Genomic DNA, 22,968 nt, shown 5'->3' on the forward strand with positions numbered 1-22,968 from the left:
AAAGAAGTATGGGTTGGATGAATGGACTATAAAATGGATAGAGAGTTGGCTAGATCATCGGGATCAACAGGTAGTGATCAAAGGCTCAATGTCTAGTTTGCTGCTGGTAACAAGCAGAGTGCCCCAGGGGTCACTGCTGGGGCTAGTTTAGTTCAACATTTTCATTAATGATGTGGAGGATTAACGCAGCCTGGTTCACGCTCGCACACAGAATTTTTGTTACTGTTCAGGGGTGACTTACAGACCGAGATATCGGAGACCTTCACACTGACATCAACCATTCACCTCAGCTGTCATGTCACCGTAACACGCTGGGATTGGTTTAGCCTTCCCTGGCTCCTGCCACCCCACCCCACCCCACAACTTCTCTGCATGAGACTGGGAAGCACACCCCACATGCTAGAACCCCTCCCTCCCTGCTCCAAACCCCCTATTCCTCTCCTCCCTACTCTCCCTCCTGTCCCCTACTCCAGACCCCATTCCCTTCCCCACTACTCCCTCATGCCCCTTTGCTCCAGACCCCCACCTTCCTGCCCCCACTCCTCTTGAGTTCCTTCTTATCTAGACCCTCCTCCCCTCCCCTGCCTCTTGACCGCCCACAGTAGACTCCCTCCTCTTCCTTCCTCCTAAAACACTTTCCAGCCCCTTCCCCATCCCTTCCTCCTGCCCCCTCCCCCAGTCCCCCCACACTTCTCTTCCCTCCCCTCTCTCATTCCCACACACCATCTGCACCCCATTCCCTTGTAACCCCTGAATCTGCCTCCTGCCCCCAGTGCCCTGCTCCCCTCACTCCCACCCTCCTTTCACAGGGTCTCTGCTGCCCATCTCAGTCCCTGGGTCCTGTCCAGCCCCCTGAGCCACACGGGGCAGCCATGTTCCCTGTGGGCTTCAGTCCCATTGCAAACAGAGGGAGCTGGCAGCCATCTTTGCTCAGGGTGGAGTGAGTCCCCCACTCGCTGACAGACTGTGGGGAGATGGCGGCATCTCACCAGGTCCAGCCCCACTGACAGTGACAGGAGCTGGCGCCATTTGGACTCAGGGAAACTCGGTGACTTGGCGCCTTCCATCCTGTTATCACGAGACAGGTGAAAACCCCCAAATGGCAGCGTGGCGATAAAATGGCGAGCGCTGCAGCACTGACAGCCCATGTGAGCCCTGAGACGTGAGGAGGTGGCTCCACGAGGCAGCTCTGGGCACGGTCCCGTCTCATGGCTCTGGGCGCGGATCCCTGCTGCCAGGCGCGGACTCTGCTGTGACAAGGCTGGGGAGGGGCTCCCTGCTCGCTCTGACCTGCTCTGTGTCTCTTTGCAGGTGCTGACAAGCTGCGGCTGGCGGATGGAGGCAGCCCCTGTGCTGGGAGAGTGGAGGTTAAACACGAGGATCAGTGGGGGACCGTGTGTGATGATGCCTGGGAAATGGAAGATGCTGCGGTTGTCTGTAAGCAGTTGGGATGTGGATCTGCTGTCAGTGCCCATCGTGAAGCTCATTTTGGAGCAGGATCTGGACAGATTTGGCTGGCTAATGTTGCCTGTGGTGGCACCGAGACTTATCTCTGGCACTGCAGGAATGGGGGATGGGGTGTGCATGGCTGCGATCACGGAGAGGATGCTGGAGTGACCTGCTCAGGTAAGAATCAGCCAACTCAGTCCTGAAAGGCAAATTCCCTGAGACAAAAAGGCTTGAACCCAGAGGGCTTCGTGTGCCTGTGAGCCTAATGAGAAATGAACAGAAACCAGAGCAAGTCCTGTCATTACTGAGCTGTAATTATTACTATTCGTGTCACTGGCCACTGACCCTAAAATCCAGACCTAGACACCCAGCCGCAGATGTACAGATATGTGGGGGCAGTTATACAGCCCCTTTCCCACCCTCATGGGGTGACCAAGGAATGGGTGGATTCTCCCAGCTTGGCCAGAATTAGATTTAACCTGGGGCACTCCCTGGTCCCTTTTGTTAATTTTCACATTTTGGACCAAGCAATAATAGACATTTTCAAACTCTCTGATACCCTGTAGATCTGGCGCAGCATAGAGGGCTCAGCCATAACATACCTCAGCCCCACCCAGCACAGGCAATACCATATTATGGAGGCATTTGTTGTGACTCAATAGTTAACATTACAACTACAGACCCGTACGTTTTAGTTTTAATTCCGCGTTTCTTAACATTCAGTAGTAATAATATACAGCCCTGAAAACAGCATAAGTAAGTAGAATATTTTCCCATAATTCCAAGAGTTTTAGCAGCTCACTCTGGCTATGGGAGCTAAGGGCAATGCTTAATCATAAGCCTCTCCTGGATTTTGAGTGTTTCATTGTGAAACATCAACATTCTCATCATCTTGGCTGAGACATGGAAGATGCTGGGGTTGTCTGTAAACAGGTGGGATGTGGTTCTGCTGTCAGTGTCCCAGGCGAAGCTCATTTTGGAGCAGGATCTGGACCAATTTCATATTTGGAATTAAGCACAAGCCGTTCCGAAGGCAAATGGTGGATAAACCCAAAGTAGAAACCTACCTGTCTGGAAAACCCTCGCTCCATTCGTCCCACGCCGGTGTACCTCCTTTCAAGGGACATAACTCATTTTGGTACCAAAGCAACTGATGAGCACATAAGTTGAATGACCCCTCATAGTTAGCATGGAAAATTATTTACCTAAGAAATAAAGACTGACTGTTCTGAAGTTACAGAGACATTTCCGCTAAAGGAAAAGATTCCTCAGCACTTTAACTTTCATGTGTGAATGATCAGTGTGTGTCCTTCACGTTGGGTCTTTGTCACACATGGGCACCAGGGCTGGGCCTTTCACACCCTGCACCCACACAAACCTTATATGGCCATTGAGCCGTATCGCACCAAGACAAATACATTGCAATTCCCATAGTCTATGTGCCAGCTGCAATCTTGGACATGCAAGACAGGGAGGGGAGGGGAGCATAAAAACAGAGATGTCTCCCCAAGAGAGAACAGGGGGAGGGCAGCACAAAGCAAGAGTAGCTTGTGTAACTCCCATCAACTGCCACCGAATTTCCCAGTAAGTGTGTTCTAGGCCTTAGGTTAGGATGCGAGTTATCTTTTAGTTAATTGTGATCAACTCCTTGATGCATTATTAATCTCTTGATTTCTATTACTCTGACTTATAGTCACTTAAAACCTTGCTGTGGTCAATAAACTTGTTTATTTGTTTTATCTAAAACAGTGCATGTGGATTCAGTGTGTGCAGAGACCTCACTTAGAATGACAGAGATGGTGCAGAAAGAACAATTTCTTTGATAAATTGATGTACAAATATAAATGAGCTTGCAGGGTGGAGTGTACAGCACTTCACATTCATTCACACAGCAAAGTGGGGGGAAATCGGGGCCCAGGAGTGAGGAATTTGGATGGCAGCTACACACCAGTCCAGATTGCAGGAGGGGAAGTCACAATGATAATGTAATGAAAGACTGTATCATAATGCATGTGCACAAAAGGGACTAATTAAAGTAAGCACAAATCTGGCATTCTGAATGTTTCAGAGGTGATGTTGCAAACTAAATTTTCTTCTTTATTCACAGCTTTATAGATTTTAAGGCCTGAAGGTAGCTTTAGATCATCTAGTCTGACCTTCTGGGTAACCCAGTGTCACATTCCTCTCTGCAATCTGGACTGGTGTATTGCGGGGTCACCCCAATCCCTCACTACTGGAACCCATCTTACCCTGCCCGCTGTGTGAACCTCCACCGCTGGGTCAGCCTACACACAGCCTACAGCAAGCAAGGTGCTCTCAACTAAGTGAGTGAGTGCTTCTGGCCAGCCACTCTTGTGATAAGGCACTGGTATGACCCCAGCCACACCATCAGTCCCAGATGCAACCCTAGGAACTGCCATCTTACAATGTTCAATGCTGCACACTGCACACTGCAAGCTCATTGGTTTGTCAATGTATGAAAGAAATTGATCTGCACCGGCCTTGTCACTGCAAATAGTCTTACACCTCAAACCACATGCACTGCTTTCGATAAAACAAACAATCACATTTGTTAAGTACAGAAAGATTTTAAGTGATTATAAATCAGAGGAAAATAAGTCAGATTTGATCAAGATGAAACAAAAAGTAAATTGCATTCTAATCTAAGCTTAACACTTTCAGCAACCTTACAGTCTTAGATGATTCTCACCACAGGCTGGCTGGTCTCCTTCTTAGCCAAGCTCTCCTCTGGGTCAGCATTTAAGTTGCTTGGTGGTGTTTGTAGATGGAGGTGGAAGAGACGGAACAGCAAAATGTTTCTTTTCTTTTTTTTAACATGATCTTTCTCCCCTTCTGGGGCCTCATCCCCCTTTTAGGGTCAGGTGATAAACAATGTGCTGGTACGACTCCTTCCATACTTAAGTCAGTGAGTATCCCCTTATCGATGCTTAGGCTAGTCCATTGTTCCTGGAATAGCTGATTTGTTTTATGCATGCCTTAGTGAGCTGTGAACTGACTCTCTGCTCTTAGAGGGTTTTGCCTGAGTCCGCTTAAAGCAATGAACACACCTTTGGGAACGTTACATAGCGAAGCCTCATAACCACACACAGGACATTGCAACAAACATATTACTATAACAATAATGTTCAGTACATCATGAGCATTTCAAAAACATCTTACATGACATACTCTGGGGTAAACAACAAACAATTACACTATAAGGGTGAACAGGAATGATACACAATCACACCATTAGGGTACACATGTGGGTGCGGTGTGTCACACCCAGTCTATAGAATTTAATGCAGTTAATCTTGTAGTGAATCTAATAACTTGTTTGGCTAACACACATCTTCCAGTCTTCATCTGAATACTTCAAGAGGAGGAGAATATTCTGCTTCTTTTGGTAATTTTTGCAAGTGGTTCATCACTTTTCTCCACTAGATTAAGCAGGCCTTTAGTATGCAGTGTTCTGTCCCAGTGAAGGTACTTATACACTCTAACCAAGTCTCCTCTTGGGAATTCTTTTGACAAGCGAAACAGGTTGAGCTCTTTAAATCTCTCACTGCAAGGCACATTTTCAAGCCCTGGAATCATTACAGTGGCTCTTCTCTGCACTCTCTTGAATTTTTTAACATCCTTCTTAAAATGTGGACACAAAACTGAATGCAGTAGCAGTCTCTCCAATGCTGTATACAGAGGTAAAATTACCTCCCTACTAGAGCTGATGAAAAATTTTCTGATTAACTAGAATTTCATAGGAAAATGCCAGTTTGTTGCAACCAAAATTTCTCATGAAAGTGAGGTGGGTTCAGTGAATTTTGTCAAAATCACAGGACGGGTCTGGCAGAAATGTCCATGGTTGGGAACTGTTAAAAGGGAACCCTGATGAACAGAGGGATGAGTCAGTGTCTGCAGGGAAAGAGACTGAAACCCAGTCCCCATAAGCTCGGGATAAGTTGGGCCAGCGCAGATTTTGTAGGAAATTCTGTGCTCTGTGTAAGACAAAGGCCTTAACTCCTTCAGTTGCTTTAAACCTTTTCTTTTTGATTGCTATGTTCCTGTGGATAAAGAAATAATAGCACTGTCGTGGGTCTGGTACTATTCAGTCTTGTTCTAAATGACTTGGACCATGGAGTAGAGCATACATTTATAACATTTGTGGATGACATCAAGCTGAGAAAGGTCACAAGCTCTTTGGAAGCCAGATAAAAATTAAAAATTATCTTGATAAATTGGACAATTGGTCTGAAATCAGTAAGTTAAAATTGGAAGACACAGAAAGTAATTGTCCCTCTTTACTTGGCACTGGTGATGCCTCAGCTGGAGTACTGTGTCCAGTTTTGCACATCACCTTTAAGAAAGTTGAGGACAAATTGGAGAATATCCAGAGGAGAGCAACAAACATAATAAGAGGTTTAGAAAACATGACCTATGAGGAAATGTTGAACAAAATTGGCATTTTTAGTCTAGAGAAGAGAAGACTGAGGAGGGACTTAATAACAGCCTTCAAGTATGTGAAAGTCTGTTAGTCAATTGTTATCCATGTTCACCAAGGATAGAACTAGACATCATCATCTTAGATTGCAGGGAGAGAGATTCAGATTAGATATTAGGAAAATCTTTCTAACTATAAGGGTAATTAAGCACTGGAACAGGGTACCAAGGGAAGTTGTGTAACACCCATCATTGGTGGCTTTTAACAACAAGTTAGACAAACATTTGCATACCTAGGAATGGCATAGATACATTTAAGCTTGCCTTGGTGTGCAAGAATGGACTAGATAATCTCTTGAGGTTCCTTCCCACCCAGCATTTCTATTATTCTGTGGTTTTATCAGATATTGAGGTCTGCTGATATAAAAATAAATGTTTATCCCTAGTAGATGTTCTGGAACATCCTCCTTAGTTACCAGTGAGCTACAAAGTGCTTCATCCTCTTCACATGATACGAACACGCATCCTGCTTCTATCCAAAACCACATATATTTATTGAACATCTCTTCCTTTTCTGCATCATTTTTAACAACTTTACCATCCTCATCTGTAATGGGCCTACACCAATGTTAGGGTTTGTTTGCTTGTTTGTTTTTTGTTCCTAATATACATGAAAAAACTCCTTCCTATTGTTCTTAGCCCTGCCATTCATGGATTTACCCTGATGCCTTTGGCTTCCCTTATATGTTCAGTACGTATCATAACTTCTAATGTTGATTGATAGCTATCAAATTCCCCCTTTTTCATTTTTTTATGTTACCTTTTTATCTCTATTGGCACCTTCACTTGGCCACTGAACCAGAATGAGCTTTTAGGCAAAGTTCTGTGCCAGTGGAGCAACCTAACTCCCAAAGACCCCTTTATAATCTGCAGCCTTCATTGACTTTCTAGGACACATAAAACCTCGGCTGGTTGGAGGGGACAGTGCCTGCTCGGGACGTGTGGAAATCATACATGGAAACATGTGGACCACAGTCTGTGATGCACACTTTGATCTCAACATTGCCAGCGTTATCTGTAATGAGCTAGAGTGTGGAATAGCTCTATCTACCCCAGGAGGAGCTCGCTTTGGAGAAGGAGAAGGGCTGATCTGGACTGAAGAATTCCAGTGTGTGGGGAATGAGTCTCTCCTGTTTTCCTGTCCCAGGATACCACGAGTGAATCAGACATGCTCACACGCAAATGATGCCGGAGTGACATGCTCACGTAAGAATTCAGCGCAATGTCTTTAAAATTCCAGTGATATGTGTTGCAGATTAAAGCGAATGAATGTTATGATCTATCTTTCTAGGGAGCTGGCTTTGATACAGTTGGATCAAAAACCCAAATATTTGAAGACAATGAGAAAGCAATGAAATGCCCCCTGACTTTCCTTTCTTTCACTATTTGGTATGAAATAGCTCCAAGGCTCCCTCTCTAAACCCCTTCTCCCTTCTCCCCTGGCACACAGGGTTCCGGCTGGTGAATGGCAGCTCAGCGTGCTCAGGGAGGGTGGAGATCCAGGTTCTTGGTGCCTGGGGAACCGTCTGTGACTCATGCTGGGATTTACCAGACGCCAACGTTCTCTGTCATCAGCTCGACTGTGGATTTGCTGTATCGGCTCTGGGAGGAGGGTATTTTGGGAAGGGAACTGGCTCTGTCTGGACAGACACATTTCACTGTAAAGGGACTGAATCCCATTTGAGCCATTGCCCAGTTACTGCCCTGGGGGCCTCTCAGTGCTCACACGCCAATGATGCCGGTGTGAATTGCTCAGGTAAGTGGAGGAGAAATGCTGGATTAATGACACCTGCCCCTCAGTGTGTGACACTGCCCCCTAGAGCAGGGGGACCTCAGGGCACAGGAAGGAGAAGGGGAGCTAGTTATTAAATCACGTATAACAACAGTAAATATATTAAAAATAAAATAAAAGTAAATAATATTATCACAAAAGAATAGTTGTGACCTGGGAAAGCCCTGGATTCTCCAGTAAAAAGGACAGCAACTAAGTCCTTACGCAGGGCAGTGGAGCAGGGGCAGAACCAGTAATAAGAGGGGGAGCTAGTAGCGATCACCAATACAGAGGTTGCTTCACACTTCCTGTTATAAAATATTCTCAGCACCTTCTTCAGAAGTTCTCTTGTCCTCATTGTTTGCAGCAGGCCTTTGAAATTGGACAAGAGGTCAGTGCTGGGGCCAGGAAAGTGCCTTTCCCTAGCGCAGTGAAATTCCTTCCAGGTTTGGCTGAGTTATAAACTGCTGCAAACAACCATTTCCCTTCTCTCACATGAGGTCCTGAGGCTATTTTCGGGAGCACGACACACACAAAGTCCTGCTTTCTCTTACTCTGCTTTTTTACTTTTTTCATGCCTTTCCCATTGAAAAAATATTTCCCCTGCTTTCTTACACTCTTTTAAAAACTTTTTTCTAGCTTTTTACAGTGAAGAAAAGATGAAAATGATAAAGGGGGAGGAAAAAGGAAACCTTTAAACCCAAAAACTGAAAAGGAAAATTGATTTTTTTCCTTTTCCAAAAGGTGAAGTGAATCAACATTTTAATCAGCATCTAAACAAAAATTCTCATTTCATTTCCAGATGCTGATATATTGGATCTGTTTAAAAACTGTAATACTGCATTGGAAATACTTCACAGGAAAAATTTTCGGTTGTCCGCCTGCTCTAATATTTGTCTCATAAAAAAAAATTAAACAGTGTTATTTAGACAAAGCGAAATGTTCAAGAATTAGAAAATACCAGTGTTAAGGTTGCCAAGGCCATGTTAATTCCTTCCCCCTCCCTTCCTTGTGCATATACATTCATACAATCTAATTGCATGTACACATTCTATTATTTCTCACATACACACACATCGTCCTCCGCAGCTCCACCTCCTTCTCTGAACCAGGTTGATGTTGCTCAGGGGATGTGGGAGCAGTTGAATATTTCTTTTTATCCTCATCATTCAACATGTGCCCCGGGGCCTTATTTATTACACATACCGTACACACACTACACTGAATACAGAATTATTAATTTCTTCATGGACTTTTTTGTGGTAATTGTCACCATGGTACTAGAGTGCACCACAAACATTAGTGAATTTGTCTCCATAACACCCCTGGAAGAAATATGACACTATTCTGATGCCCATTTCAAAAGTGACATAGGCACTTAGAAGCCCAAGAATAACATTTTCAAAAGTGCCTAAGTGACTTAACTACTTAAATCTCATTTTTCCCCCCAGTAACGTAGGGGCCCAAGAACCATGGAGATTTCACCCTCGTGTTGCTTTAAGTCTCTTCTGAAAATGGCACCGGGGCCCCCACATCATTTAATTGGTTTTGAAAATTTTACAATGATTAAATCCAAAATTCCAAACTCGCTACTTTTTTAGGGTGATTGGGCACCAACCTGAGACCCTCAGGGCCCAACTCTTCAGAGCACTCACCGTTTCTGTGGAGCTTTTTGTGTTCAAAGTACTGTCCAGACATTAATAAACCCTCACAAAACTCCAGGGACGTAGGTGGGTAAGTATTATTAGTTCCATTTGACAGATGGCGACACAGGGAGAAAAGTAAAGAGACTTGACCAAGGCCCCCAGGAGTGTGCTCAGCAGTGCAACCAGGAGAAAACTGAATATTTGGACTCGTTCCACCAGACCTCACTGCCTTCCTGCAGAGTAGCTGAGCATCCACATCCTGCCTGGACTCTGGCTGCAGTTGTGAGTGCTCAGTGCTTCTGAAAATCAGACCCCATAAAAACTGGTTTAAGAGACCTGCTCAGCATCACCTGTGACGTCTGCGGCAGAGGAAGGAATAGAGCTGAGTTCTACTGCGTGACGGTCACTGCTCTTAGCAAGATCATCCTGGTTCTTCCTGTGCTCTGCTTCTCATTCTCTACTGGCTTTCCAGTTTATAAGGTGAATGAGGCAAGGGTCGTACAGGCAGCAGTCTGACACTGCACTTCCCCCATTCATCCATCCTGGTCATGGAAAGTGGCAGGGGCCCTATGAAAAAATAATTCACTGGAAAACTTAATATTAATTGCCCATTCCAGTGCTTCACCATGCTCACAGTAAAAAAGGTTTTCCTAATATCCAACCTAGACTTCCCACACTGCAACTTGAGACCATTGCTCCTTCTTCTGTCATCTGCCACCACTAAAAACAGCCTAGTTCCATCCTCCCTGGGACCCCCTTTCAGATAGTTAAAGGCGGCCATCAAATCCCTCCTCATTCTTCTCTTCTGCAGACTAAACAAGCCCAGTTCCCTTAGCCTCTCCTCTTAAGTCATGTGCCCCAGCTCCCCAACAAACTTTTCCCCCTCCACTAGACTCTCTCCAACTTGTACACATCCTTCCTGTAGTTGAGGACCCAAACCTGGATACAATATTCCAGATGTGGCCTCACCAGTGCTGAAGAGAGGGGAATAATCACTTCCCTCGATCTGCTGGCAATACTCTTTCTAATTCAGCCCAATACGCCATTAGCCTTCAAGGCAACAAGGGAATGCTGTTGATTCATATCCAGCTTCTTATTCACTGTAACTCCCAGGTCCTTTTCTGCAGGACTAATGCTTAGCCAGTGGGTCTCCAGTCTGTAGTTTGTCCTAAGTGCAGGTCTATACTCTTGTCCTTGTTGAACATCATCACATTTCTTTTAGTCCAATACTCCAATTTGCCTGGGTCGCTCTGTATCCTATCCCTACCCTACAGTGTACTAACCAGTCCCAGCAACTTAGTGTCATCTGCAAACTTCCTGAGGGCGCAATTCACCCCATCCTCCACGTCATTAATGAAGATGTTGAATAAAACCGGCACGAGGACCAACCCCTGGGGAACTCCACTTGATACAGGCTGCCTACTAGACATCGAGCCATTGATCACTATCTGTTGAGCCCAGTGATCTAGCCAGCTTTCTATCCACCTTATAGTCCAATCATCCAACCCATGCTTTTTCAACTTGTTGGCATGAATACTCATTTACAGTGTCTGCTAGCAAGCCCCTCTGTCAAACTCAGAGTATTGCAATCTTTACAGCACCTTCCACTTATAGAGTCAAATGAAAAGTATCTTCTGACAGAGGCTGTTCCCTTTAACACTGGGACACACTCTTATCACTGGGCTGTTCCTTCTCACTTAGAAACAGTCCAGAATTGCATGTGCACTCTGGAATATTTCTAGTGCACAACAGAGAGTGTTATTCAGTCTATGTCCCATCTCTCCTGAGCTCAGGTCGTTGGGAGTCGCTCAGACTGTGGAATGGGGAGAGCCGGTGCGATGGGAGAGTGGAGATTTCCCTCCGTGGTGTGTGGGGCAGAGTGCTGGATGACCGGTGGGACATGAACGACGCTAGCGTGGTGTGCAGGCAGCTCCAGTGCGGAGTCGCTGAGAAAGCTTATAACCCCCTTATGTCTGAGCAAGGAACGGGCCCCGTGGGGCTGAGAAGGGTCCAGTGTGCAGGAAATGAGGCTAATCTGACGCTCTGCAACATCTCCACACCTGAGACAGCCCAGGCAGGAATTGCTGAGGACGTCGGTGTCGTTTGCTCAGGTGATTCATTTCCAAATCTCACAAACATTTTCTGTTCAGTGGGAAAATACACATTAACAGCTGGGCTCTCTCCCTGCAGGGAGCAGGCAGATCAGACTGGTGGATGGGGCAGGTCGCTGTGCCGGGAGAGTGGAGATTTATTACAATGGCACCTGGGGAACAGTCTGTGATGATTCCTGGGACCTGACAGACTCCAACGTCGTTTGCAAACAACTGGGATGTGGACACGCCATCAATGCAACTGTCTCTGCTCATTATGGGCCAGGATCTGGGCCGATCTGGCTGGATGATGTGAACTGCTCTGGGAATGAAACCAGTCTCTGGGAGTGTCCTTCCAGGGGCTGGGGCCAGCACAACTGCAGACACAAAGAGGACGCAGGAGTTCTTTGCTCAGGTCTGTTCTGGGAATGCTCTTGTGAGTCTGGTCAGCAGGTAGTTTAATGGAGGGGGCAGATGTTTAAGGAGATTGCTGAGGATGCTGGAGACTCCCCCTGACTGTCTCTGCCACTCTTTCCCTTGGGTAATTACCTACCATAGTCACCATTAGAATGTCCTCAGCTCCCACCCAGAGGTACTGGAGATATTAGAAGATTTCCCTAATGCCAGAATATCTCTGAAGGAGATTGTATCTTGGAAAAGAGTGTGTGGAAAGGATTTGGGGCATGGTGGAGAACTTACTGAACAAGAGCTCTCAGTGCCATGTTATGGGAAAATGGGCTAATGCGAGCTTTGGACGTATAAGCAGGGGAGCAGTGAGTAGGGGTGGGGACTAAATTTTACCCTTGTATATGGCCTTGTGAGACAGATACTGGAATACTGTGTTGTTACCAGATTTTCCCGTCACCTTGGGATACCCTCATTTATTAGGGTTACTTTCCTTGTGGGGGGTTGTAGTTCTATTAAAGTACTGCTTCTGTCACTGTGTTTTCATATGGAGCTTTACTTCTCCCTTCTGCAAGTCCCCTCCCAATGGAGCTACCCTGCAGGACCTAAGTTTCCCAGGGCTGGGTTCCTCCAGCCCCAGACTCAAATAAACACCCACATATAGACACACACACATTCCCAGATTAACAGAGTGTGACTGAGCGGACCGGGTCTATCACATTCTCATCTGACCTCTTATATGTCCATGGACCTCAGCAGGCTGGGCTGAGCAGCACTTCCAAGCTGACACCCTTACATGCCACATGTTCAGCATGTCGCTATTCCCACTTTCATGTTACAATTATTCTGGTAGTAACACCCTTGATGAGCAAACCGCACATGACTTAGGTAAGAGAAGCGTTGCTGCAAAGGAAAATAGGGAAGCTGAGAACACAAAAGAGTAAACAAAGCTCGGAGGGAGTCTGGCAATCAGCTTGATTATAAAAGTTATTTTATTGCAGGTATATAAAACTTATGATAGGAACAGTAATAGCCGTACAGGGAGAGAAAAACAACCAAACAGTTACAATATTCCACAATTTCAATTGGGATATTGGGGAAAACTAGGCAAGGAAATGGTGCATTTGGTATGTCTTGAAGTCTTCCTGTCACACCTGGATGCCTTTCTGGAAGATATGGTTAAGTCAAACTCAAGTATTTGACTCTAGGCATGGTAACTGGGCATTTTAAAGAAGACTATTTGATCTCATGAGCTCTTCTGGCCCTAATCTATTGTTTTACTAAAACCTGTCTGGAACGGCTGGTTAATGGTGGCCTTTCAGAGACAGCCATTCTGTTTGTATAGGGCGTGTGGTGTCTAAAAGAGTCTCTGATTCTTGGAGTGATTCTCTCTGGCACTTCCTTGTGCAGACCAAGGCACAGGAGTGTGAGCCATTACTGGGATGTCACTCTTCACACCCCAGTTCATTTCAGACTCAGACAATGTCAATTCCCTTTCTGTGCATTTTCTTCTAGAGTTCATGGATCTGAGGCTGGTTGGCAGCAGTGACTGCGCTGGGCGACTGGAGGTTTTCTACAATGGGACGTGGGGCAGCGTTTGCTCCAATCAGATGACTGGAGTCACTGCAACAATTGTATGCAAAGAGCTGAAGTGTGGAGATGGAGGGCAGATTGCAGGAGGCACTGAACATGGAAAGGGTCCCACATGGCTGGACCACGTTGCATGCCGTGAGAAGCACAGCTCCCTTTGGCAGTGCCCATCAGAACAGTGGGATCCAAATTCATGTGATAACCGAGCAGAAGAGACCCATATTTCTTGTCATGGTAATGCTGAAATGATCTGCATGCGCGTGAGCACACACAGGCATGCAATATGTGTAATTAATTGGAAACTTATGAGAGAACTTTTGATGTTGTTCACATCTCAGTGTAGATATATTTAAATTCTCGAGATAAGATAAAAATATATTTTCATGGTCTTTTATGGGAATAAGCATTTGGTGGGTTAACAACAAATATGCAAATTAATTAATTAATTATAAAAGTAACCAGCGTTACACAGTGTGCTAAAGGAGTGTGAGCGCCCAGACAAGACTCTCTCTTAAGACCATCCTTACGCAGCTCTGTGATTATTAATCCTTTTGGGATGAACAATCAGAGATGGGCCCAGGTTGTGCAGTTTGGGTCAAGACTGGAGTTCCCCACAAGTTTGTCTGCATGTCGGCCTGTGTGTCTGAATACAGCAGAATAGCAAATTCATGGGTTATTAGGTGACCTGGACTTCACAGTTCAGTTTATACAATGCTGAAACTAGGGGTTTAAAATCCAGTTAAATTCTACTCCCACATCACACACACACAGCCAATCCATTCAGCTCAGCACTTTCTCTCCATAGGAAAAAAAGCAAAACCATCTCAGACCCTGTTTGTCGAATGCCCGAACTCTACAAGCTACACAGGTATCTCTGCTTCTCTCTGTCTCCCTGTTGGTCCCTAAGGACTTTCCCAGCTGTCCCAGTGACATGTGAGGATTCTGCATTTCCAGACAAGGAGAAGTTGCGTGTCGTGGAAGGAGAGGACAGCTGCTCGGGGAGAGTGGAGGTCTGGCACCGTGGCTCCTGGGGAACAGTTTGTGATGACTCCTGGGACCTGGCGGACGCTAACGTTGTGTGTAAACAACTGGGCTGTGGATCTGCCGTATCTGCCCCGGGCGAGGCTGCATTCGGCGAGGGGACTGGTGTCATCTGGGTGGAGAAGGTGAACTGCAGAGGGACAGAGTCATCTCTCTGGGACTGTCCTGCCACGCCCTGGGGTGAGAGCAACTGTGGTCATAAGGAAGATGCTGCTGTGAATTGCTCGGGTGAGTGACAGGGGATGTTTCTGCCACGTGCTGTAATTATCTGGGAGGAGGATGGATCCACCTGCCCCTCACTACCCACTTGGTCACAGACCAGCCCCTCCCATCCCCTGTGTGCAGGAGCATCATGGATGCTGTGGGGTGGAACCTTTATTGGCCCAGGTTGACTAAGGCATCAACCCACATGTTCCCTGCATCCATCCCAGGTCCCACTGCTTGTTTGTTACTAGAGCCCTCAGCACAGGGGACTTGGGTCTAAGTCACTAACATACAGACCCCGTACTGCTGGGAGGGAGTGTGTAGAGGTGACACATGGAGACCCCCAGAGACTCTCAGAGGAGATGTTCCCCCTGGTAACAAACACGTCACCTGCCCCTCGCTCCAGACTCCAACTCTCCTCCCTTCCCTTTGCAGGTGTGACAGAGACGACAGCATCACCGACTACAACAGGTAAAACATCCCCCTCCTCCCTTCCAGGGTGAAATGTCCCTGGTGCTGTGTCACAGAGGGATGAGCTGCAGGCTGCAGCCTGAGGGAAGGAGCTCCTTTCCCTGGCCTGTGAAATCGAAGGGGGAATGACCCAGGGCTGGGAGCTGCAGGCAGTACGAAGGGAGCTATTCCTGTCTGCTGGTTCTAGCTGTCGGGGCTGGGCCCATGATTTAAACAGCAGCCTGTGAGCTGTCGCCATGGCGCATAGACTGTGTCCCAGCCCGTTACCTGCTGTCCTGGGCCGTGCAATGAGTGACTGGGGAGCTCCCCGGGGCTCTCCTGCCTCTCACAGAATAATCTCTCTCTGTTGTGTGTTCAATTCCATCCAGCTGCCCTGCGCCGCCTTCCGACCGACAGCGGGAGAGTCACGGTGCTCGTGGTCGTCTGCATTATCCTGGGGGCCCTGCTCTGCTTCGTCTTAATTGTTCTGGGTGCGCAGGTGCGAAGCGCCAGGGCCCAGCGCAGAGGTGGGTCCCGATTAGTGTCTTTGTGTGAAATGCCTCAGCAGTAGCAGTGGTGCTGCAGGGTGTCAGTGAGGGCGTAGTGGTGCCGGATAGTGGTGGCCAAGGGTGCCCGTTAACTCCTCTTATATTTGATATTTCATTAACTGTCTGGCAGTGGAACAGCCCTGCCATGAAATATGGAGATGATGCTAACTAGGGAGCATCCCAATTTCAGGAGAACTGAACCTGTATCCATCCATGGTCCACTCCAGGAGTGCCCAGTCAGGCCTCAGGCCTCCAGCCATCCTGTCTCTGGGTAGGATGCCCTGTCCCAGCCCTTCTGACCAGGGGGTTTGAAGGCTGCACAGCCCCTGCCTTACACTGTGAGATCCCCAGGAGCCAGCCTGCCTAAAGGCCAGCCCCCGCACTGTGCTTGTTTCTCCCCAAGGGCTCTGAGCAGTGCATTGCCAGCAATTACCAGTTACCACCCAGCTCTGCCTCAGCACAATACACCGTATTCTTAGGAAAAAGCATCACAGAGAAAACATTTAAAAAACAATACAAATTCCTCCATGTTTACTGAATATAGCAGAAATCACCCATCTTCTACTCAGGAAGCATAGTAAGCCTTTGTCCCTCCAACCATTCAGTGCTGAGATCCCTGTGGACAGAAGGTCCTGCCCATTTGCTGAATGAAAATGAAGGCCCTGAGTCTGCTTAAACTCACTCTTTTATACAAAAGTCTGTCTTTGTCTCTTGACTTTTGGAAAGCGAAGTTTGAACTAGTCTATGCAAACCACCCGAAGGAGTGGTACCTCTCTGGAGTTGTTCACAATCTCAGTGAGTTGCCTTAATCCTTCACGGGCTTTATTCCTGGAGGAGCTGTGGTAACCCTCCCGCATTGGGCTAAAACACAATGATACATAAACCATTCACAGATGTAATACAATGGTTCCCAAAGGTACTACATGGGGTTGCAATATCTGTCACAGGGAGCTGTTCTGAGTCTGAGTGAGGAGAGACATGGAAAGGGACCTAGAGAGACTGGAAATACTGTCAGACAAAAAAGTTCAAAAATAGAGCGGGGTAAAATAGTTCTGAAGAGAGAGATGGCGTGGAAAGGAGAATCTTAGGAAGGAGAAATACCGGAAAGGGGCATTACACTGTATCATACTCATATAAGTGCCACTTACAGAGAATTTTAAATCTATTAAACCCTGCACAAATATCAGCTACCAGCACCTTGGAAATAATATGGAGAACAGGATTGCCATTAACACAGACATAACAGTCGCAGTTTTGCAATAGGTAAATGACTATAATCCAATCTCATGCTTCAGGGCTTCAGAAAGTAATCTGCCAGGGCCAGGAAGGAGTTGTGCCCTCTCTTCCCCACACCCCCATGTTTCCAGAGGGGGTTGTCCCCCTCTGTAGCATCAGACATTGGCCACAGCTAGAGATGGGAGGCTGGATGGGCTGGACCAATCGTTGAATGGTACAGAGAATAATCTTTCCTAGATGTCTGGCTGGTGTGTCTTTTCCACATATTTAGGATCCAACCGATCCCCAGAGTGAGGATCAGGTAGGAATTTTCCCCAGGTCAGACTGGCAAAAAGGAACCTTGGGGGATTTTCACCTTCCTCTGAACCGTGGAGCATGGATCACCTGCCAGAATCATCTAAGCATCTCTCACCTAATCAATTCCCTGCCATTGCAGGGGCACTGGGCATTCATGGTCCCTTGATCTCTCCTGTTCTCTGCCTCTGGCACACAACAGCTTATTATCCTGAGCACTGAAATGCTTTAGTCTAACTGAGTCTTTGGGCTCACACACAGGGGTGTCTGGGTGAAGTGTAATGGCCTGTGTTGTACAGGAAGCCACACTAGAGCATCTAATGGTGCTTTCTGACCTTAAACTCTATGGGGGAAAAAGTATCATCACCATTTTGCACATGGGGGCAAACGCCAGCATGGGGGGGAAGAAATATTTAAGCTGTTCCAAAGGGGAATAACTGCGAATAATGGGTTGAGATTAAAAACTGAACATTTAGGCTGAATGTGAAAAATCTTCCCGGCAGTGAACGAGCCTGTGGAACCTTTCCTAAAGGGGTGCAGTGGAAAAGAATGTCCTCGCCCTCACCTGGGACATTTAAATCTAGCCTGGACAGAGCAGTAGGAATGTGCTGTTGGGATCAGTCCAGCACTGGCCCCAGGGGAAAGGAGTGGATGATCTCATTGTATTTCCCATCCCTGGTTGCAATGACCTGTGCAAACACTGCCCTTTGTTTTCAGATTCCAGGAGACCCTTGGATCCCTTCTTGGAGGCTGTGTACGAGGAGATTGATTATAACCTGATGAGAGAGAAGCAGGAGATGTTCAGACGCTCAGGTCTGTGTGTCTCAATCCTAACAGGGAACAAATATTTAACGCACTTTCCACTCTGAGACCCTCACCCAGAGCTAAATCACTGTAGATTCAGCCCTGTGAGCTTGTGACTGGAGCTGGGGGAAATGTTTGGTTACCGAAAACATTAGGTGAATATTATTTACGCATAGGTGCCACTGAAGTTTTATGAAGGGGAAGTCACTCACCAGGGGCACTGCCGTTAGTACCCACCAGTTCTTGTCTAGGAGAAAGAGATTTTGCTCAGGATTCAGTTCAGCTTCCACCTTGCTAGCTGGCAGTCCATCTAAAGTTCTGTTTTTCCTGAGAAACAAAATTCAAGAGTATATTGTTGCTGCTGACTCAGTGATCACACGTCTTCCTCACCACACAAATACAACCGTGAAAAATACAGACTCAGAGATACCGAAACATTTTACAAATTAATATCAATTTCACCAAACTGTTCCAAACACACACACACACACACACACACACACACACACAAATTTGGTTTGTTTCAACATTTTTAAAGAAAACATTTTGTTTTTTCAATTTCAAATTACTTTCATTTAGAAATTTCCTTTAATTTTATTTTTTAAAAGTTAAATAGCATTTGGATAAATCGCAAACTGTTTCATTCAATATGAATTTTTCTCTTTTCTTTTACTTTGACTTTGCCAAAAAAAAAATTAAAAAGTCATTTTTGGCTGAACACAAAATCATTTACATTTTTTTTTACAATCTCCAGCAAACCAAAAATTCTGTTTCTCACCCAGCTCTAGCCGTGAATGCTGCAGGAGCTGGGTCTGTGCTGAGACCAGCAGTTACTTATGTCGACCAATGAAAATGGGCTTCCTCCCCACCACACTCTGCAAGTCCCAGTTCTAGGGACAGTTAATGTCACTCTGCCCCTCCTGCAGCTTTGGAGTGTGACCAGTGAGGAGTCAGGAAAGCGATTGTTGGGGGTCAGGCTAAACTGTCATTTGAAAATCATTTTGGAAAATTGGTTCAGGAGATGTTCTCTGTCCCCTGCCACCGCAGTGCCTGGTCTGCTGGGTGGGGTCCCTCCTGCCCCCAGAGCAGAGAGATCAGCCCAGGAGAGTGTCATGACTTTGAGTCACGACCCTTTTATCCTCTGTGCCATTTTGTCTCACTGTCAGATGGGAACATCCTGCCCAAAGGCTGTGCTGTGGTGTGGCTCTGGGAACATGCTCAGGCCATCCCCTAGCACCACTGCCAAGATGGTTAGAGTGAATCACAGGCTCTGCTCTAGAACCTGTCTTGGCCAATGTCAAGCTCTCCGGCCCTGGCTCACGTGTGTCAGTACCAACCTCAGGGCAGCCTGTGAAGAACCAGGGCACAAACCCCAAATTGGCTGTCAATTCTATACTTAGATTTCACCCATCAAGCATCAAGTGTAAATGCCTCGGGCACTATTACAGCCTCACCATGGAGTCACAGACAGTCCCCTTGGGTGCTCTAATCTATCTTGTCAGCTAGGCAAGCTTTCCTTTGTGATGGATGGTCCCTTACACCAAAAATCAAAATAGTATTCAGTTTACTGCCAGTCCTAAAGGACCAGTCGCTTACCCCAGGTCAATTTCACCTTAGATCTCACACCAAGGACGTTTGTAGCCAATCCTGTAATAAACTGTCTAAGGATTTATTCACTAGGAAAAGAAATGAGAGTTATTTCCAAGGTTAAAGCAGGTAAACCTGCACACACAGATAAGTCTGGTCTATCAGTGTCATGGCCTAATCAAGAAACAACAGGGAGAGCTGATCCACTGATCAATGAGGGAGGTGAGTATTTACCCTTAAGAAGGAGCAGTCCCCTCTGTGACTGAGGAGGCCAGGACCATTGTGGAACTGCCCTGGATCTATAGCCAGAGATGTGTCCTTCACTCACCCACTGGGGAATGGGAATTCCCAGCATCTTTCAGGTCAGACTGTAGCATCTCCTGTCACTTTTACCACATTTTGTGTCAGGATCTCCTGGCTCATAGCTGCTGTGATTCAGCATCTCCTCTGGAAGGAGGACTAGACTGAGACCAGAAATCCTGCTGCAGGGCCCAGTTGTGTTCCCAGGCCCACAGTTCTGCTGTTCTCACCATGATGAATTTCTGTTTCTCGTCTCTCCAGTTTCCTATTCAGATGATTCAGTGACGAAGCTGCAGTATTACACCGGGGACAGCGAGGGGGAAAACGATCCCGGATCAGAACAAGGTAATGTGGGAAGGGCACAGGATGGATGAATGGACTATCAGATAGATAGTGATCAATGACTCGATGTCTAGTTCGCAGCGGGTAATAAGTGGACTTCCCCAGAAGTCAGTGCTGGAGCCAGTTTTGTTCAATATCTTCATTAATGATCTGGAAGATGGGGGGAATTGTACCCTCAGCAAGTCTGCCTGACACTAAGATGGGGGGAGTGGTAGATATGCTGGCGGGTAGGGATAGGATACAGAGTGACCTAAACAAATTGGAGGATTGGGCCAAAATAAATCTGACAAGATTCAACAAGGACAGGTTCAGAGTTTCTACACTTAGGACGGAAGAATCCCATGCACAGCTACAGACCGGGAAACGAGTGGCTAAGCAGCAGTTCTGCAGAAAAGGACCTGGGTGTTTCACTGGACAAGATGCTGGAGTCAACAGTATGCCCTGATTTTCCAACAAGGCTAACAGCATTCTGAGCTGCATTTGTAGGAGCATTGCAAACAGATTGCGGGAAGTAATATTTCTGCTCTATTTGTAGCCAGTTATGGGCCCCCACTACAGAAAGGAAGTGGACAAATTGGAGAGAGTCCAGAGGAGGGCAACAAAAATGATTAGGGGCCTGGAGCACATGACTTACGAGGAGAGGCTGTGGGAACTAGGCTTGTTTAGTCTGCAGAACAGAAGAATGAGGAGGAATTTGATAGCAACCTTTAACTACCCGAAGAGTAGGAGGATGGAGCTTGGCTGTTCTCAGTGGTGGCAGATGACAGAACTAGGAGCTACGGTCTCGAGTTGCAGTGGGGGAGGTCTAGGTTGGATATTAGGAAAATCTTTTTCATTAGGCGCATGGTGAAGCACTGGAATAGGTTATCTAGGGAGGCTGTGGAATCTCCATCCTTGGAGGTTTTTAAGGCCTGGCTTCGCAAAGCCTTGGCTGGGATGGTTTAGCTGGGCTTGGTCCTGCTTTGAGCAGGGGATTGGACTAGATGACCTCCTGAGGTCCCTTCCAACCCTAGTATTCTACGATTCCATGACAGACTCAGTTGGATTACAATAACTTGTGGTGACACAGGCTGAGTGTGGTGTTTGCTATTCTAGAGGGAGCTTCCCTTGGGGGGTCTCAGTTGGATTACGATAACGTGGAGGAGGCTCCCTTGAACGACGTCCCGCAGACACCGGATGACATCCCCCAGACTCTTGATGATCGAGGTGAGCAGTGAATCCGCTTCCTGGGAGCAATGTTACCCTGTCGAAAAAATTTAATGTATTTCCCAGTAGGGACAATAGTGGTTTGTTAAGATAACTACTAAGTTCACCAAGCAGTATTTGCTATCGGTGTAACACTGGGGGCACAGATCAGGTGCATTACAAGAGCTGTGTGGAGGACCAGGTGTAGGGAAGCGTGTGATGTCCTAGGTCATGAAACAGGCCCACTGCAGGGATGGAAGGAGCAGTTCGCACAGGAGCTGCCCACACGGTACCTGGCTCAGGTCACTGCTCTGTGACCCTCACTGCCGTGAGCACTAAGGTTACTCACAATTTGTAAAGACAACACACTGAAGCAGAGAACTCTGCAGTGCAGCAATGTTCCCCGCCAGCCTTTCCTGGCCTCTGGCTATTGCAGCTTATACACATCAGTTTCAGACACGCTGTGATGGGGTGGGTGGGACATACAGATACGACACCCAAAGGCCCATCGCTCACCCTTACTAGGTAGCTCAGCTCCCAGTGCTGTCAGTGTGTTGGAGACGGATGGCAGTTTATGAGGTAAACTTTAGCAGGAGAAGGCATTGAAAAGACGTTTTAAAATAATGTCAAGTTTTGGAAGCTGGGGACAAACTCTCTGGACAATTCCATTTCTATTTCTAATGATCAGAACAAAAGGCCTTGTGGAGCGATTCCGCTGGACTAGATCCCAGTCACCTCTTTCTAGAACCCCCCCTCGTCATCTACCAGCCCCAGGATCCTCACAATCAAATAAACGTGAGATGTAAAATCCCTGTGAGCCTGAGGGCTGCAGAGAAGGGCTCCCCTTACTGCCTGGGAGGTGGAAGTTAAGTGCAAAGGGAGCCCCAGAGATCGGTGTAGCTGGGATAGCTGCAGCTCATAGTTCGCTGTGAATATGCTCTTAATCACTTCACATCTTCACTGCAGGTGCCTCTGACCTGCCTGCAGATCTCACAGGGGATAGTTATGATGATGTCAGAGAAGTGCCTGACCCTGAAGATGACCCTGTTTGGGGGCAGAATGATGAGAAAGGCCCTGGGACGCGTGACAGGAACAGGGATTCCCACACAGGTGAGTGGAGAACTGTTTGCACTTCACGGTTTCTCTCCAGAATGGGATGGCTGGAAATGTGGGTTACACAGGAAGGGAACAACCCTGGCCACGCCGATGCCTGTGAGAAAAACTCTCCTTCTCTTCATTCCCTCAGCGCCTCGATGGTGTCAGGAAAAGCAGGGTCCTCGCTGTGCGGTACTCAGTGGAGAAATCAGCAAGATACCTGGGATCCCTCAGTCTCTAGGTGTAAATCCTGGGGTGGCTGCCCACACCCTTGATGTCCTGGATTCCCAGCCATTTACTGCATGTGTGTCCTTTGGGCAGAATCTTATAAACTAAAGTCCTGCTCCCGCTGCGCAAATGTTAAAGAGATGAGACACTTTCTGTAAAACTGGGCCTTGTCCATTATCCATGGCCATAATCTCCACTCACCGTTG

At 46.9% G+C, this 22,968-nt stretch overlaps 1 protein-coding gene across 1 annotated transcript in view; it reads left to right on the plus strand.

Moving 5' to 3' along the window:
• Positions 1–22,549, plus strand: part of LOC137165005 (antigen WC1.1-like) — a gene marked incomplete at both ends in the record, with an annotated part of 49,704 nt that extends 27,155 nt beyond the window's left edge. Inside the window, 14 exons of the mRNA XM_067566073.1 lie at positions 1,312–1,626; positions 6,838–7,152; positions 7,397–7,702; positions 11,157–11,474; positions 11,740–11,868; positions 13,374–13,682; positions 14,254–14,316; positions 14,403–14,717; positions 15,129–15,164; positions 15,533–15,670; positions 17,939–18,034; positions 20,174–20,257; positions 21,350–21,460; positions 22,406–22,549. Of these exons, the coding sequence (XP_067422174.1) occupies positions 1,312–1,626; positions 6,838–7,152; positions 7,397–7,702; positions 11,157–11,474; positions 11,740–11,868; positions 13,374–13,682; positions 14,254–14,316; positions 14,403–14,717; positions 15,129–15,164; positions 15,533–15,670; positions 17,939–18,034; positions 20,174–20,257; positions 21,350–21,460; positions 22,406–22,549 (2,679 nt within the window). The remainder of the gene's footprint in view (positions 1–1,311; positions 1,627–6,837; positions 7,153–7,396; positions 7,703–11,156; positions 11,475–11,739; positions 11,869–13,373; positions 13,683–14,253; positions 14,317–14,402; positions 14,718–15,128; positions 15,165–15,532; positions 15,671–17,938; positions 18,035–20,173; positions 20,258–21,349; positions 21,461–22,405) is intronic.
• Positions 22,550–22,968: the final 419 nt, after the last annotated feature.

The sequence above is a fragment of the Emydura macquarii genome, unplaced genomic scaffold (genome assembly GCF_026122565.2).
Source record: "Emydura macquarii macquarii isolate MOO-44397 ecotype Brisbane River unplaced genomic scaffold, CSIRO-AGI_Emac_v2 contig_2731, whole genome shotgun sequence".
NCBI lineage: Eukaryota > Metazoa > Chordata > Testudines > Chelidae > Emydura > Emydura macquarii.